This window comes from Stegastes partitus, unplaced genomic scaffold, assembly GCF_000690725.1.
Source record: "Stegastes partitus isolate 25-593 unplaced genomic scaffold, Stegastes_partitus-1.0.2 Scaffold1703, whole genome shotgun sequence".
NCBI classification, from domain to species: Eukaryota; Metazoa; Chordata; class Actinopteri; family Pomacentridae; genus Stegastes; species Stegastes partitus.
In genome coordinates, this window is record NW_007579434.1 from 113,297 (window position 1) to 131,467 (window position 18,171).

The 18,171-nt window shown below is 43.9% G+C and overlaps 2 protein-coding genes across 4 annotated transcripts in view; both read left to right on the forward strand.

The window, feature by feature from the left end:
* cpb2 (carboxypeptidase B2 (plasma)) overlaps positions 1–1,014 on the forward strand; it is a 6,134-nt gene extending 5,120 nt beyond the window's left edge. Inside the window, exons 9-11 of the mRNA XM_008301724.1 lie at positions 219–421; positions 515–599; positions 677–1,014. Of these exons, the coding sequence (XP_008299946.1) occupies positions 219–421; positions 515–599; positions 677–891 (503 nt within the window). The 3' untranslated portion in view covers positions 892–1,014. The remainder of the gene's footprint in view (positions 1–218; positions 422–514; positions 600–676) is intronic.
* A 3,116-nt stretch (positions 1,015–4,130) lies between these two features.
* zc3h13 (zinc finger CCCH-type containing 13) lies at positions 4,131–17,669 on the forward strand. 3 transcript variants are annotated; one of them, XM_008301719.1, is made up of 20 exons: positions 4,131–4,277; positions 5,346–5,522; positions 5,778–5,881; positions 6,004–6,118; positions 6,338–6,449; positions 6,586–6,752; positions 6,899–7,047; positions 7,230–7,433; positions 7,565–7,732; positions 7,934–8,271; positions 9,492–9,974; positions 10,096–10,344; positions 10,437–10,932; positions 11,648–11,844; positions 12,070–13,329; positions 13,910–14,596; positions 14,689–14,832; positions 15,105–15,305; positions 15,846–16,009; positions 16,106–17,669. In XM_008301719.1, the coding sequence occupies exons 2-20, from the start codon at positions 5,355–5,357 to the stop codon at positions 16,313–16,315; spliced, it is 5,616 nt and encodes a 1,871-aa protein (XP_008299941.1). In that variant the 5' UTR covers positions 4,131–4,277; positions 5,346–5,354; the 3' UTR covers positions 16,316–17,669. The 3 variants fall into 3 exon arrangements, with proteins under 3 accessions (XP_008299941.1, XP_008299942.1, XP_008299943.1); XM_008301720.1 differs by having other exon boundaries at positions 7,233–7,433; XM_008301721.1 differs by having other exon boundaries at positions 6,341–6,449.
* Positions 17,670–18,171: the final 502 nt, after the last annotated feature.

Sequence of the window (18,171 nt, forward strand, 5' to 3'; positions counted from 1 at the left end):
AAAAGCACCCCCTCTTTTTCCGGTACAACACCGGCAGCCGTAACAATCATTAAACTGTTTTTTCTGTCTTTGGCATAATCCCCAACTTGTGAATGCCACATAAAGTTACGTAAATCCAGTTTTTCCCTGTTGGATTCCTTGTTGATGAACACTGAACTCAGCTCAGTCATGATTTGATCACACATGAATCTTAGTCAAAGTGTTGTTGTTGTGCCCAGCGGAGGGAGCCTCCCATAACCCCTGCACTGAGATCTACTGCGGAGCGTTCCCCGAGTCCGAGCCGGAGTCACAGGCCGTGGCCGACTTCCTTCGCAGACACAAGGACACAGTTCAGCTCTACCTCTCCATCCACTCCTACTCCCAGATGCTGCTCTTCCCATATTCCTGCAGCTTGGAAGAAGCAGAGAACCACAGCGACTTGGTGAGTGGTTTTGCCAGCTCAACCTACAGATTCATGACTTTGATCCTCATTTTCTACTTGACTGTTGTTTCTAAATCCTTTTATTTTTGAAAGCTTGAGATGGCCGAAGAAGCTGCACAGAAAATCAGGAGATATTATAGGAACATCTACAGATATGGTGCTGGAGCAAAGACAATATGTAAGAAAGTCTTATTGTTGAAGTAAAATCTGCTTGTTTGACTCCAGCACACATAATTGTAACTGTCTTGTCTTCAGATTTGGCTCCTGGTGGTTCGGACGACTGGGCGTACAACCTCGGCATCAAGTACTCCTTCACGTTTGAGCTCCAGGACCGCGGGCGTTATGGCTTCCTGCTGCCACCGTCTCACATTTCCGGCGCCTGCAATGAAGCTCTGATCGCTGTGAAGACTATTGCTCTCAAGGTCATAGAGAAAACCCAAGTTCCAACAGGTCCTCCACCAACTGTCTAAGCAGTTTGCCTGAAATTAAGGTTGGGAATTCAATAATTTAAGGAGTTTATATATCCATCTCACTGTCCAGTGCACATCTGTGTGCTTGGCTTCTCGGCCCTCAATAAACCTGAAGAATCAGCAGTTCTGATATGTTTTAATTACAATGCAACACAGGCTGAACTCCTTCTCATTCGCATGATCTCCTGTCACCTATCAACAGCTGTTATAACTCATGTAAACAGCTGCTTCACAGGTTGCCCAGGATTTGCTCTGAACTCAGTAGATTTCTTCTTTCTGCTGTTTGGTCGCTGATCCTGGAAGAACCTTGAGAAAACACCACAGCTTCATGATTTGCCTCCAAGAGAGAATTCAAAGCTCTGATCAGAAGATGTGGAACTGAAAAGGGCCTCTGCTACTCCTGAACTGGATTCTGTTTTGTGTATCTTAATCCACCTGCTTGTTCTAATGTAGTTTTGTTATTTTTTCCATTTGTTATAATATGCATTATTGGCCCTTAAAAAATGAGGTTTTAATCTCAAAGACTAGCTGGTTAAATGAATAAAAATCACACAAATATAACTGATATGATTGAGTGTTCGACTTTTGTTTGTGATGGTGTTTATAATATGTGTATTCATGATTTCACTTAAAGTATATTTAAACTCTTAAAGGTTTATTGCACCCAAATAGCATTTATTCACCAACAAGTTAAGGTTTAAAAGGTTTATTACACCCAAATACAACTTATTACAATAATAATGATTACTTTGTTAGTAAGACTTGCATTTGGACAAATTGTGTAACTAGCATATTTATTATCAGGTAAAGTAGTAACAGAATCACCTGCTGTGGCCTCTGTGGTCTCTAGATCTCAACCAGGATGGTTTTAAAGGTTGGACAGTGGACTTTGGATGCAGATATATATTTATGAAATACAATAAAAAGTTTTATTAACCCTGCCCACACACACACAACAAAGACTGCCTTTGCTGAGAGACACAGAGACACAGACATTAAAATGCAGAAGTATTGTGTGTTTTCATATTTCAAAGTGGAGGTTTCGTTGTAATTATATTGTAATATGTGTCATTTTAAATACAATCAGACGAAATGGAAGGAAATGGGCTCTGAAACAGTCAAATCAATGCTGACTGTGTAATATTAAACTGGACGGATACATCATCTAGTGTTTCATATTAAGAGTCAAAATAATAGAAAGAAAATAAGAAAATAAGTGTTAATTAAATCCAGACATTTAAAATTGAAATAAACAAGAAATTGAAGAAAACATTTTAATCAATTAAACCTTTGTTTAATTTATTTAACGAGAAAAAAAACATCCTTTAAATGTCCTCCCTTAAAATGAACGGCTTTTTAAAAAAAATATAGATATTCATAGATACTATTTCTATCAAATATGTTTATGTCTATAAAATATACGAGACATGGATTAAAAAAGGGCTGCATAGTGAAATGTATGAAGTACAACTGCATATATACATCCTGATGATGTTTAAACGTGTTGACAGACCTTCTGCAGATTAAAAGTCATGATCTTAAATTGATGTATCCTTAGAACAGGCCCAATCATGGCTCACAGGTGGTAATTGCAGCCCACATTAAGTTAAGTTGGCGAAATTATGGATAAGCAACGTTTCCAGTTACCGCCTGCTAAACATAAGCCGTAGTTTATTTGTTTTATTTTACGATAGAATGATAACGTGATTTCAAAAAGACCGTTGATGTAAACCAAGCTGTAATGAACGTAACCCAGCTGCTCCACTTGCTCTGAATATGTTTGTTCTTGTCTTTGTCAAGCCCAAACAAAAAAATGAATCCACATTCCAGCTAATTTCGAACCTACAACCGCATCCATGGAGTGACTGGTAGGTTTAGCTGAGCTAGCAGTAATGCTAACGAGCGTCTGCTCTGCCACGGATTGCTTTCTTAACGCAAACTTAGTAGCTTTTAAAATAAATCCTCCACAAGAGACAAAGCTGTAGTTTCATTTAAGTCTGAGGTCTAATGTCTCACTGTGTGACAGTGTCTGACTTCCTCGTAATTAAATCCTTTTTGCACAGTGAAATACATGAAAAACGTCCTCACATCATACTGACAATGTGTTTACATGACTTCTTCTACAGTCTGAAACGATTCGAATATGATTTTACATTGATATATCGTTAGAACAGACCCACTTCTGCCCTCTTGTGGCCACAGGTGGTAATTGCATCCAACGTTCAGTAAAGTTAGAGAAATTACGGATAAGCAACGTTTCCAGTTTCCGGCTACAAAATAAAAGCCTCAGTTTTTAAAAAAAATCTTTATTTATTCTTACGAAAGAATTATCACCTGAGTTTAAAAAGACCGTTGATGTAAACTCAGCTGTAATAAACGTAACTTAGCCGCTCCAGTTGCTCTGAATATTTTTGTTCTCGTCCGTGTTAAGTCCAAACAAAAAATAAATCCACATTTTACTTAATTATGAACCCACAACCGCATCCCTAGAGTGACTAGCAGGGTTAGCTGAGCTAGCAGTAATGCTAACGAGCGTCTGCTCTGCCACAGATTGTGTTATTAACGCAACCTGAGTAGTTTCTAAAATAAATCATCCACAAGAGATAAAGCTGTGGTTTAATTTCAGTCTGAAGTCTAATGTTTATGTATTTTATTTTTACAAAAGAATTATAACGTGATTTTTAAAAGGCCGTTGATGTAAATCAACCTGTAATAAACGTAACATACCTGCTCCACTTGCTCTGAATATTTTTATTTTCGTTTTTGTCACGCCCAAAAAAGAAAATCATAAAATCTATGTAAAGTGAATCTATATACAGAATAGAATAGAATAGAATTATTTTTATTGATCCCCCATTAGGAGAAATTTACATGCCACAGCAGCATCCAAAAAATACAGAAAAGAAAGTACAAGGAAATATGTACACAAGACGACAAAAAATATACTATTGAATGGAAAAAAATACAATATTTACACTCAAAAATAAACAGACTGTGCAAATTTACTGTGCAAAAATGAATTAGAAATCGTTATAGTGAAACGAAGCATCTAAAAGCTGAGAAACACGTTCTGGGAATATGTGGGACCTTCAATACTTTGGTGAGAAAAGGCACAAATTGGGTCAATGAGACTAAGTTATGGAAGCCACAGCATGAAATAAAGGCACAGCAGCAGCTGTGGGGGCAGTAATGAGTCGCTGTGCGGCGCAGGCCGCCTTTAAAAACCACAGAAGAAGAGCAGCACGTATGACGCTCACTCTCCGCCAATATGAAGGCACCCGAGGCAGACTGTGCCTTTGATTTTAAAGAATAAGCCTTGTTATTTCTACAAGTGCTTAATCAGCCAACTGGACTATAGTAGATGCGACACCGACATAAAATCTTGGGTGAGGCTGTTTCTTTGTCTGCATATTAGCAGGAACGCAGCAGGAGGAGGCTGGAAGGCCCCGCGCTAACACAAGACATGAAGCTCTGTTTAACTCATAGTTAACTTTAGCATTAGCCTCCATTCGCTTGTTTTTACATGAGGAGGCATGCAGAATAGTTACCGCTGATAATCACCGGGCAAAGCATTTAAGATATCGCACTGATGTGCAGAAGTTAAAGCCTCTATGCAGTAGAATTAAAGTCGGGTAGCTAGCAAGGAAGTTTAGCTAACCAGAAGCTAGCGTGCACTAGTGCTGGCTACAAGTTAGCGCAGAGCAGCAGCACAGGAGCATTTGCATATGTTTATGTTTGGGATGTGCGGTTCTCTGTGGGAGGACTGAAAGTACAAGAAGCCCAGTGAAATCTGTCAGAACATTGCTACATAAAATGTCAAATTAAAGCTAGATTTGTTCATACAGTACGTTTAAACCAACCTGAGCTGTGCATGTTGTCAATGAGGCAGCAACAAATAAACGTGCAAAAAGCCAGACAGGATGAAGACTGCAATCAATTTGTAAAACAAAATACAATCGTATAAAATATTAAAACAAGGCAAAATAGGGTGGCAGCTTGTAAGATCAATTTCTAAAATGCAATACATATTAAATACTAAAATATTAAGACCACTAAGAGCAACCTAAACACATTGTAGACATGCACGTCGTGAGATTTAAAATTTAAAAAAATAAATAAATAAATAAAATGTTGTAGGAGGAGGAACATTTGACTGAGAGTCCCAAGCTTTGGTGCTGCTACTACAAAGGCACAGGTTTTCTTACCAATCATCTTGACCTTGGGACAGTTAAAAGCTTCTGATCAGAGAGGTCGAGTAGAGCAGAAGCAAAGAGGTTGTGAGGTTTAAAATATCTAAAATCTGTTGCAATAGCACAGGTGTCCTGGAAATTGTAATGTTTAACCGTGTTGGACGTCAAATTATGCTGACTAATCATGGCAGTCCTGGTTAAGTTGTAATCATGCATAACACAACACACATTTATTTCACTAAGCTTTGTTTGTCATCTTTGCAGTCCTGCAGAATGTCCAAGATCAGGCGGAAGGTAACAGTGGAGAATTCAAAAACCATATCTGACAGCAGCAGCAGCAGCAGCACCACAACCAGCAGTACCACCAACCCCGCCGCCCCATCTCGCAGGCCCAGTGTGTTCGAAAGACTCGGTCCCAGCACTGGGAGTAATGCTGCTGATGTAAGTATCACCTGGAGGCACAAAGCTTTGCCCTTTTGTTCAGGATGCCTCGTGGGATTTCCAACACGCCATGAAGATGTGGTTATTTTTGTTCATTTTCCAGAAGTCAAATGCATCATGTAAATGAAATCAATCAGTGCTATGGTGTAAATACAAACCGTGTTTGTTGTTTTGTACTGAATGTGATTATCCTCCTCACAACAGTGACGTCAGTGGATTTTGCTTGATGTGTTCTGTCTCTTTTGTGTCTTTCAGAGTCACTGTAGAAATTGGCTGAAGACCGGTAATTGCAGTTACGGCAACACTTGTCGCTACACACATGGAACTCAGCCACGAGGCAAAGGATTTAGCTTTAGCCGGTAAGATTTTGGGGACCTGTAGTTGTGGTTATTGATTAATTTATTTTTGGATTGTTTTTCTCTCCACATTAAATCAAGTGCCCCATCCATGTGTATCTTTTTTTTGTGTTTTAATTGAGCAGGTCAACCGAGAGGCCCACAGGTGATCTGCGGGAGAGGATGAAGAATAAAAGACAGGATGTTGACACGGAAAACCTAAAGCGAGACTTAGACGAGCCCACATCCCCCACAGTGAGAGTGAGTTGTCTCATCATCCGTTTTGCAGAATTGACAGCTGATTTTAAGATAAAGGAAATGATTGGCACTGCTGATACTGAGTCTGACTTGGATTGTGAATCACTTTTAAGCTTGGAACTATTAACACATAGAGAATGGATAGATTAAGAAGCCCAATAACTACAGTAATATGTGATATATGTGATTCTATCGTGTGTTTGATTGTGTGTCAATCTATAGCAGAGAGACTCCTCCAGAGGCCGACACAGGGAGAAGGAGGATATAAAGATCACAAAGGAGCGCACCCCAGCCAGTGAAGAAGAGCCCACAGAGTGGGAAACCAATCGTGAAGGTTCAGTAGCTTGTTTGTGATGTGATTTCTGTAAAATGTCAAACTGACTTTCATGTTGTTGTTATGGTTTGACGTAAACTAAAGAACATGAATACGTGATTTGACGTGATGGATGTGCTTGTTGGTTGTCTTTTAGATTCTGATATTGGTGACTACGACTACGAGTTATCCCTAGAGATGAAGCGCCAGAAGATTCAACGTGAACTGATGAAACTGGAGCAGGAGAACCTGGAAAAGAGGGAAGAGATTGTCATCAAGAAAGATGAGACTCCCACAAAAACCAGAGCCACAGCCTTGCCTAAGGTAAGTACCAATGTGCAGTGGAGTTGAATGTGTGATTTTTTTTGCTTCTACGTGCTGTATTCAATACAACTCACTGCCCTCCCTGAACTCTGCATGGAGAACTCTCATCTGAATGTCAACCTGAAATGTCACCTCTTGTCCCTCAGGCCTCCCCTGAGCCACTGAGCTCCAAAGAAACACACACTTCCAGAAAGTCCAGTAGCTCCCCGAAACACAAAAGTGGAACCAAAGTGCCCGGCTCTGGAAAGAAAGAGAAGAAGGCATCAGTATCCTCACCTGTTTCAGAAACTACCAGGTAGGAGTCTGTAAAACGATCATTATTATTATTATTATTATTATTTATCCTTGATCCTTGTTATTTACCGTAATTTGTTGTCTTTCTTCCTTGTGTAATGACCTCCTGGCAGTGTTTGAGTTGTATGAAATACTCTCCTATTGTGAAGAAGTTACGATGAATACTTTCCATCTTGTTTCAAGCAGGTCATCAAAAGGAAGCCACAGCAAGAAGAAAGGGCCCCGTACCCCCAGTCCCCCTCCTCCAGTCCCTCTGGATCTTCCCGTGGTTGGGAAGAAACACAAAGGCAAACACAAAAACAAAGAGAAATCTGAGGAGAAGCAGAAGGAAGGAAAAGATCGGGGACGAGATACAGAGAAACATAAAGAGAAGAAGGAAAAACGCAGGTACAGTGTGGATCTGTGTGTCATCGTTATTCCGTTTCACTGAGTAATCCTCACAAAGATTATGTTGTTTATGGAAGTAAATTGCCATGTAAAACACTTGTCCTCATCATTTCAACTGTTTTTGTTTGTAGGGATCGATCAGACAGTTCCCACAAGGCCAAGCGGTCGGTGACATCAGAGGAGCGTTCTGGGAGTGTGTCGTCCCCCTCCAGGGGTGCGTCGCCCGCAGTCAGGAAGAAATCCATCTCTCCTAAAGTGTCATCCCATAAGACTCTTGCAGTAGCCTCCCCTCCGCACAGGTTAGCACTCGAGACCACAGAGCCAACCTTTTTTTTTTTTTTTTCCAGAGATTGAATCACGAGAGAATTAGTTATCTTTTATTAGATGAAATTAAAACAGAAGGCTCCAAAATGTTACTTGACATTGACACCTTTTCATAACAGTATAATTTAATCATTAAATGCTGAACCTGATGTGAAAATAATATTTTGTCATCGCAGGTCTCCTTCCCCTCCACGACATCAGCGCACACCCACTCCTCCCCGCCACCACTCCCCATCCTCCCATTCAGGCTCCTCCGCCCAGCGACACTCCCCCTCTCCTCGACGGCGCCGTTCTTCTTCGCCCTCCTACCACCGAAGTAGCACTGCTCAGGCCTCCTCGCCTCCAAGCTCCCGGCGGTCTCGATCGCCTCCGGCCTCCCACGACACCTCGTCTCCCCACCGGCGGTCTGACAGATCGAGTCCCAGCCGGCGCCACTCCAGGGGCCGCGAGAGGAGTCGTGGTGAGAGAGAGAGGAGCCCGCCCGCCCAGGAGCGCAGACATGAGCGCAGAGATGGTATCTATGCTCTGCTACTGTTTGTTTCGTTTCTCTGTTTGTTCCTGTGGGTTTACCGCGTGCCTGAGGAAGCTAATCTAATGGCTTTAACCCTCTTAACCGCAGGCGGTTTGTGGGCATTTTATTTATTCACTGTGGGCTAATTTTTCACTTCATATAAAGTCCTGCACCTCTATGGAACCAGCACAACCATCACTGGAAGTAGAGAGAAGTCAAAATATTTATTATGCAATATAACCAAAGCATAATGGCATAAATCATTAAAGAAAGAACAGAAAGTAATTTACAAAAATTGAAAGTGTCAAGTACTCTAAGTGCCCACAGGAGTTACCGAAACTGGAATACAAACTGGTGGTTTTAAATACTATAGATATTTAGGTTGTACAGTCTTTAATTTGTTTCTATTCTCGTCTCTTATCTGCTCTGCATGCATAAAGCCTTCCGCAGTTCATCTTATTTGAGATGTAAAGTCCCAGAATTATTATCATTTGACTGTTGCTGAGTCAGTCATGGGCTCTCAGTTGTGCCGAGGAGCACAAAATGTTTGTTTTTTTTTATAGCATCTGGATAAAGCAGACTGTTCTGGCAGTTCTATTTAAAGCCAAATTATGTATAACAAAAGGATTTTGGTTAAAAACCCAGATTTTAGGCTTGATTTTAATGTTTTTTTCCCCACAAAACCACAAGGACTGTCACCGAAATGTGAAAATCCAGTGATTCGTCCTGTTTTTACAATTTATGACTTTGATAAACTTTTATCATTTCAGTGATTCAAAACAAAACAAAACATGCCATTTAAACCGGCTGGTGGCTTTTGGAGTTCAGAGGGTTGACAGCTTATTGATATTCAGAAATGGAACGTGCAGTTTTACATCGCTGGTGATTAAATCAGCATTTAAAGCTGCTTTTTCCTCCATGTCTCTCAATGAAATCTTTTTAGTTTCATATTTTTTTAATGTTGCAGTTTTGCGTAAATTAAATTCCTCAGTAAAAGTTCCAAATTACAAAAAGCCATTAAACCTGAATCACTCTATTTCACACCAGATTATAGCCTTGAAGCAGTAAAGTAGAAATGACTGCAACCTGCCTAATTTGGAGTTTTATTGGGTTATTTTTCTGAAATGTAGCAATCAATTGTGTTGCGTAACATGTCCTATGACTACTGAGTAACTTAAATATATATTTTTACATTAATCACTTCTTTGTGTCTTTGCAAACAGACAGCCGCAGCAAACGAGAGAAAGACAGCATCCGTGACGACCGGGACTACGACTCTGAACAGATCTCATCCCGGGACGCCCGCGACGACAGGGACGCCAGAGACGCCCGCGACCGAAGGGACGCTCGCGATCGAGGACGGGAAACGACGCGAGAGTCCCGTGACAGCCGAGACAACAGGGACGTGAAGGATTCGAGAGACAGCAGGGCGGACACCCGCTCCAGCCGAGAGTCGCTCGAGCGTCGGGATCGCGAGCGGGACCGAGAGCGGGAGCGAGAGAAGGAGAGGGAGCGGGAGAAGGAGCGAGAGAGGGAGAGGACCGACGCTCATAGGAAGGAGGAGCTGGCTCAGGACGACAGGAGTTACGGGAGAGGTCATGGACGTGACGACGGAGGGAGAAGTGAAGCGAGGACGGAGAGCAGGACGGATAGAGCTGACAGGAACGGACGAGGAAGAGGACGGGCCAATGAAACATCCGATAAAGGCAAGAACTGACATTACAGTTTAATTTGTGACAGAAAAATTTACAAGATGAAGCTGTTGTGCCCACTAATTTTCTGTGGTGTATCTTCATTTCTTTTCTCTCCTTTATTTTCTTCCCTCAGGCTCAAACAGAAACTCCCGGGCTTCCCAACTGGAAAGCAGCCACGACACCTGGGAGTCCCGGAGCAGCGCGGTACGAGAACGGAGCGCAGAGAGGAGCACAGATCGCAGCGCTACTGAAAGAAGCTCTGAGAGGGGTTCAGACCGAGACCGCTACGAGAGCGACAGAAGAGGAGAGCAGACCCGGGACTCCTCCTACGACAGGAGAGGAGGACACGGGGAGCGGGATCGCAGAGACAACAGAGAGAGAGGTGGCGGCTTTGAGCAAATAAACGGGCAAAAGAATATTTTACAGCTCACTTAAACTGTGTTCTGAATCGTGATTACTTTTTCTTTTTTTTAGACCAAAGAGCAGCTTCTCCAAGCAGACATCAGGGGAGGTCGGAGGAGTCTGAGAGGGAGGAGAGAAGGGATGAGCGCCGGACAGACCGAGCAGAGGACAGACGGGAGGACAGGACCCGCGAGCGGGAGCGAGAGAGAGACAGGGAGAGGGAGAGGGAGAAGGAGAAGGACAGGGAGCGAGAGAGAGAGAAGGAGCGGGAGAAGGAGAGGGAGAGGGAGGCGGAGAGGGAGCGGGCCAGGGAGAGAGAGAGGGAGAGGGAAAGGGAGAGAGAGCGGGAGAGGGAGAGAGAGAGGGAGAGGGAGCGTGAGGAGCGCGAGAGAGAGAGGGAGAGGAAGGAGAGGGAACGGGAGAGGGAGAGAGAGAGGGAGCAGCGGGAGCGAGAGAGGCAGCGGGAGTGGGAGGAGAGAGAGAGGGGCAGGGAGGAGAGGCGGGAGAGGAGGGAGGACGCCAGGGACGACCGGTCTGTCCGAGACACCCGCGACGATCGCAAGATGAGGCACGTATTGACGAACTCGCTGTCCTGGCATCACAAGTTTAAAGCATGTACATTATCACAGGATGCCCATTTTAAAACAGTTTCCTACGAACTTGTTTGAAATATTTGTGAGCAGCACACATTTGTAGTTTATTGTCAACATGAAAACTTGGCTTTCTAAGACATTTTTCATATCTCACAGTATTTGTTTTATGGCCCAAATACTGAGCTGTGTAAAGCAAATATTCCACTCTAAGCCTGATGACACCAAAAACATTTATGAAGCACTTTTATTTGTAGTTATTCCTATTTATAAGGAGGAGAGTGACAAAAAGAGAGGAAAACTAGCTGCTACTTTAATCACAGAAGAGGGTTGGGTTCTTTTTTGCTGTTTTGCGTTAGCATGGTTTGTATCATGAAAGATGACGTTGAGTTGACGTGAGTGACTTTTATGATTTAGTGACGCTACGCTCCAGTGATGGTCCACGCTAGTATTTTATTTATTGATGTGAATTAGTAATGTGTAACCCTCATGCATCAATAACATTCATTTTACACGTGATCCATGATGATGAAGATACAGAAAAAATGCCGGGCAAATGTAGCTTATTGTCACAATTTCACAAATCATGTTTGAATAGGATGTCGAAATCTTAGTCTGACCGTAGTATGCATGCAACTGATCTAAATATGTATTTTTCTGTAATAAGTCTCCCTTCTCGTCTTCCCCCTCTAGTCGTAAGAGACCCAGAGTGGAGAGCACCCCGAGCCCTCGAGCCTCGCCTAAGCGAACCACACGGGACCTCAGTCCGGCAGATAGTGACGGCTACAATAGTGGCGAGGACAAAAGTGAGCGCCCGATTGGCCGAGGGCAGGCCAAGCTCCACCCACAGCCCCTCCTCCCCAGCCCAGTGTGTCTGCCTCCATCTGACAGTAGGGAAATTCTTTTTGAAAGGACACACTCCTGTTTAATGGGGAATGCACCTATGTTATGTCACACTCTGTGTAGCCTGGAATGCTCTGTTCATCATTTTCAGTTCTAGTCGACTTTTAATTACATTTTTCTTAGAAGCCCAAAAAATGCTGTAATTCAACTGATTGCTTTTAACATTTTAAGTACTAAATGCATTTACTTGACTGCGCTGTGTGCATATATAGATGGAGACAAGCATCGTCTGCTGAGCCAGGTGGTGCGTCCCCAGGAGCCCTTGTTACGGTCACCATCGAGAGGTGCTGCATCTGATGACAAGGTCGCTCATTGGAAGGATGAGGAGCGAAGGGGAGCAGGGGACAAAAGGGAGGCACGCAGCCGCCACGAGGACCTGGAACCTCGCGGGGAACGAAGCAGAGGAGGCGACAGGCGGGGAGATCACCTCTCAGACACACTGTCTGACTCCCGTGGCAGAGGCAGAGACCAGCGAGAATCTACACCACCGCCTCCTCCTCCAGTCCTCACCACCAGCAGCGAAGACAGAGACACCAGTGGGTCCCAGTTCCATGAGGAGGGCAAAAAGAAGACAAAGTCACAAAGGAAGGGCTTTAAGAAGGGTCGAAAAGATGAGGAGAGTGGCGCCGGCGGCAGCCTGGCTGCTGCAGGAGACCGTTTCAACCCTGAGCCCCCGACTAGCGCTTCTGTAGACGTGCCTCCACCCTTACACTCTCCCAGGAAAGGAGCCAAGAAGAAGGCACTTGATCGAAAGAGAAAACGATCACGAGGAGGAGAATCTGATGCTTCTGAGGAGGAAACTTCAGCCCATCTGCCTCACAGTAAGAGGAAGAGGGGTCCTCGGACACCACCGCCATCGATGAGGCCCGATCACCGCGGTACTGGAGGAAACACAGAACCCTCCCCACTGTCTAAAATGGACAATTTCAGTGACTGGTCAGATGAGGAAGTAACAGACCGAGGAGGACCTTTGGAAACTCAGGCTCCCCTGGGTCCTGCTGAGAGGACTTCAGCTGAACCTCTTAGGAGAGGTGGTGGTCCCAGGGTGGGCAGGGACAGGGAGAGGTGTAATCCTCCACCCATTGCGCCTTTACTCTCCCAGGAGCCTCCGATGCTGCTGCAGACTATGACTCCACAGCCTCTCATGTCCCAGCCTCTGCTCCGCAAACCCCCGCCAGAGCAGACACGCAGCAGCAGCATGGGGAGCAACCAGAGCCGCACATCGTCCCGACGTCTGCGTTCACCTTCCAACGAGTCAGCTCACCGAGAAGACCCCCAGGGTCCACGGTCGCGCCGAGGCAGGCTGCAGGGCACCAACTCTCGAGACCGGGAAAGAGAGAGAGAAAGAGAGCGGGAGAGGGAGAGAGAGAGAGAGCGTGAGAGACCAGTGGTGAACGACCCTCCAGGGGCTGAGAGGAAGTCTCGAATCGACCAGCTGAGGAGAGGAGAGCCCAGCCGCAGCACCTCATCAGGTAAAAACACAATACATTGATGAGGATGATCAAAATGTAATCACATTACAATACAAATGCTTTGTCTGACAGATTAATCATAGCAACTGCATTTGCTTGAGTTTCATGAAGATGTTTCACCTCTCATCCAAGAGGCTTCATCAGTTCTGACTGACGAGTTGGGAGTTCCAGATACTATCCTAAGGAGCCATTAACACCTGAGCTTCAGTTTCAATTGGGGGTCGTTACTCCTCCCGCTGTTATGTGAGTCACTAGTGCTCCCCTTGCCCTAACAAACCTCATTGTGACAAGGAGAGCACTCACAACTCGAATAACAAGGGGGAGGAGTAACGACCCCCAATTGAAACTGAAACTCAGGTGTTCATGGATCCTTAGTATATAAGTATCTGGAACTCCCAACTAGTCAGTCAGAACTGATGAAGCCTCTTGGATGAAGGTGGAACGTCTTCAAGGAACTCAAGCCAGTCCAGCTGCTATGATGAATCTACCAGAATAACCCTGACCTGGATGACTGAGAATCTTCACAGACATTTGTCTGCCAGAGAATCAATCAAGCTCTTTGTCTCAACTTGTTCTACAGATCGGCAGGATTCTCGCAGCCACAGCTCCAGACGCAGTTCCCCTGACTCTGAGAGGCAGGCCAGGTCGAGGTCCCGTGCCGGATCCTACGACAGTCGAGAACGGGAGCGAGACAGGGAGCCATTTGAGCGGGAGAGGGAAAGAGACCGAAAGGAACTCCGACCTCAGCAGCAGCAGCAACAGCAGCAGCAACATCAGCAGCCCCTGCTCCTACAGCAGCCTCTACAACAACAGAGAGACTGGGAGCCTGAACCCAGGGACTGGCCGAGCAGGGGACGGGAGCCCCTGCTGATGCGTCCCAGTCGTGAACCTCTTCTGAGGGAGCGGGACATCAGAGACAGGGAACGGCTGCTTCCTGAAGGACTCATCCAGCAGCACGAGCGAGAACGGGAGCGAGAGAGGGAGAGGGAGAGAGACGGCAGAGGGGAAAGAGGGGGAGATCGAGAGAGAGAGAGGATGATGATGATGGATCTCCCACCTCATGGAGACCCCAGGGCTCCAGGACGAGGGGACATGAGAGGTGAAATGAGAGGAGACCTGCGAGGAGACATGATGAGGCAAGACAGGAGCGACTATGAGCCTCTGCTGCCCAGAGAAGCCTTCAGTCCTCTAGAGCCTGAGAAAGCGAGCAACAGTCACCATCTCATGGGAGAGCAGCGGGAGCTGGAGAAGACCGACAGCATTGATGGTGAGAAGACGAAAACATGTCTACATCTTTATGTCACTTACCCTATTTTTCTTGCATGGATTTAAATGAAATGGTGCACGCTGTGTTTTCAGGAGATGATGATGGGAAAGAAGATGATGGCCAGTCAGTCGCATCTGTTGGAGAGGAGTATGAACCAATCAGTGACGATGAGCTGGATGAAATTCTGGCTGACAGTCAGAAAAAAGAGGATCAGCAAGACGACGAGAAAATTACAGGTATGATTCAGGAGCTTCTGTAGATATCTATATGGAGATGTCTATTTTCTATTTTCATTTCTTTAATTTCAAGATGATTTGTTTACTTCTGCTGAAGGGATTGATCAGTTTCATTCCAAAACCATTTCAACATGTCCGGAAAAGCTTGCAGATTTGAAATGTGTCACTTTTTTATTTTTATTTTTTTTTTAAATAAAATAAAAAAGACAAAATACACAAAAATCCTTTAGCCTTTACTTTACAATGAGCTCCCTGTTGCTGTGTGTTGACAGGTCCTCTGGATGTGATCGATGTGGACTGGTCCAGCCTGATGCCCAAACAGAAGCAGGAACCCCGTGCAGCAGGGGCAGCCCTGCTCCGGTTCACCCCTGGGGCTGTGCTTCTTCGGGCGGGAATCTCCAAGCGACTTGCTGGCCCTGAACTTCTGGAGCAAGTCAGAGAGGTGTGCAAGTCTGAGCTGGACGATCCCAAAGGTGAGTTTGGACATCATGAAATTATTACATTACTTTTTACTGTATTTTGTAATTTGCACTTATTTGTACTGTATTTTTAAATTAACAATTTGAACCTGTGTTTTATTTGCATCAGTTAGTCAAAGTAATCAAGGCAAAAAATATCTTTTGTGTGTTTTCTTTCTAAAACTTCTCAATTCATGATAACAACTGTTTTTTAGTATCACTACGTAATCCCTTCATCAGGAGTTTAATCCTTTTGCCTCAAGTGACAAACTCACCATACATGAGTTAAAAGTAACTGCTGTGCCATACATTAGGCAAACTTTCATAGAATTTAAAGTCAGAACAATTCCACAACAAGGATTTGAACATTTTTAAAAATATATATGTGAAGTGATTTACTAAAAACTTGGATTTTTTTGTAAAATCGTATGACTGTCTTGAAGAATAAGCCCTATTTTTATTTTTATTTTTTTTGTCATGGTAGAGTTTTCCGTTTAACTACAGTTTTGCACTTTGTCATGCAAACGTTTAATTAATCAAACTCTCTACTTCCAGATGCTGACAAGCTCTTTGAGTATGACCTGGGGGCCCTGAATATGGCGGCCCTGAACAGGCGGGTGGAGAGGGCCGGTTTACTGACCAACCTGGGGCCTTGCTGCAAGGCCCTGTGCGCTCGCAGGGACTTTGCCATCCGCCGGCAACTGTTAAAAAATGAGAAGGTAGATATCAAAACATTGACTGAGTTGTTATGGGTTATTTGAATATGTAAATCTCTAAATAAAAAAAATCTCTGAACCCTCTTTTCTGTTTTTCAGGGCCTGACCAAGCAGTACCCCACTACCCCCGTGGTAGACAACGAGCTCCTGCAGATGAGCATGCGTCTCTTTAGAAGGACCATGGCCGGCCAGGCTTCAGCTCCAGAAAGGTCAGATAGTGGGTCAGCAGCAACAGCAGCAGCAGAAGTTGCTGAAGCTGGTGGTAGTAATAAGCTCAGCGCAGCTCAGCCAGAGGTGTGTGTGTCCTGAGAGTGAAACACATGAAAGTGAATGCTTCTCAGCCTTTACTTCTTCTCGTCCCTGACTCTGTTTCTCTCTGTCTCATTTCATTACATGCAGAGCCTTTTTAGTCATGAGAGAAAATAAAGAAAAACTGCAAATTTGTGAATCTTACTCAGTTATGCTTTACATGTTTTGAATAATGTGCAAGTGCTGTTCCATAGACTACTGGACATTCCAGCCTATGGAGGTGTGTAATGAACCGTGTGTGAGGAATATCAAACACACCTAAATGACGTCATGTTTTCTGTGCACTGCAGTGTTTTAGAGCAGATTTTAATTGTCAGTTTCTCCTTCCTAACCAAGTTCTAATTACTGCTTTGTTTTCCTATGTTGTGCATTGGTTACTGCAACTGTGCATTAAAATGGTTAGATGTTGATTTTTGTAACGGGTCTTTTGCTTTGTACGAAACGACTGTTCAGCCTTCAAATATGTGACACTCGATGTTGTTGCTGCGATTTTTGTTTACACCATATTACACGATATCTGCGGAGCAAGTCTTTAGAATTGACTGCAGACTGTACAGAACCACATCACTGAAACATCCTGCAGGGACTTGAATGAACATTTCTCATGAATAAGCACTGCCAAACTATTCCCTCATTGAATGTAATTTGTTACAGTCTGTGGAAACAGTATTGCTTTTTTCTTGATGTATTTGTTTTGAATGGTTTGGCAATGTCTCTCTGACATGAACTGAAGTGAGTGCAGAGCACCAGATCACCAACACTGCCATGTGGAATTCTTCTCCTCACCAGCCCACATCATCTAAAAAGGAGTCCACATGTTCCCAATAGGAAGAGACAGTGTACTGCTTAGAGAAGAATGACTGAACAGATAATTAACCTGAACTCCTTCTTTCTGTATCCAGCAGCTGACCATGCACGGTCACAGTAAGTCATGCACAGCTGGATAAAGTGCACCTCTAGGATGCGGTTGTATCAACACTCTTAGAGACAGATGAAAAGAGCATTGTGTGAGTTCTGGGACACAATTTCAATGGACAAACCAGCCTCAGTGTCGCCCTGTTTAAAGAACAGATTGAAAGCGGAAAAATGCCCTGGATTCAACATGACAACTCCCCCCCACCGGCCATGCAACTGTGACATGAAATCTAAGTAACATTAGAGACCTGGAGAGATTGGGTTCTGATACAGCCCACTATCTTTTAGTCTGACCACACTGTGGCATTAAAAAACACTTTTCCTACTACTTTTTTCTTTTGTCTTAGGTTCAAGGTAAATTTTAAGATGTACAAGTAATGATATCTGGTTTTATGCTGTATTTTTTATTGTTAAATAAATTTACAGTGACATTTTTAAATTGTATTGACGTTTTGCCAAACAAGGACAACTGAAGACCTGAAGAAATTATTTACCGCTGGTTTATCAAGATAGTCACAATACACAGGAGTTATGAAGGCAACCACTAGGAGATCATTTTTGCATTTAGAGGTAAGTCCGGAATTAGCAATCGCAGTCACGTTATAGTTGTTTTACTTTGATGAATTAGTCTCACAAATTCTACACAGGTGGTGCAAGTGGTAGAAAATTTTACTTATTTTCAGTCTCAGTTTATCTTTGAGGCCTCCTTTTAAAAACAGACAAGAGTTTTCTTTTCTTAACCTGGTTCAGAGAATCATTCAATGAAATAAGTAAAGATTGTTGCACATTTATAATGGCCTATCTCACATTATTGCATTGATATTACTGCAGCTAATGATGCAGATACATTACTGTGTGTAGGAGACACACAAGTTTGAAGATGAGTGCACTTGAATGTGTGTGTGTTGCAGAGGCAGTGGTTCAGGTTGGAGTGGGCGTGT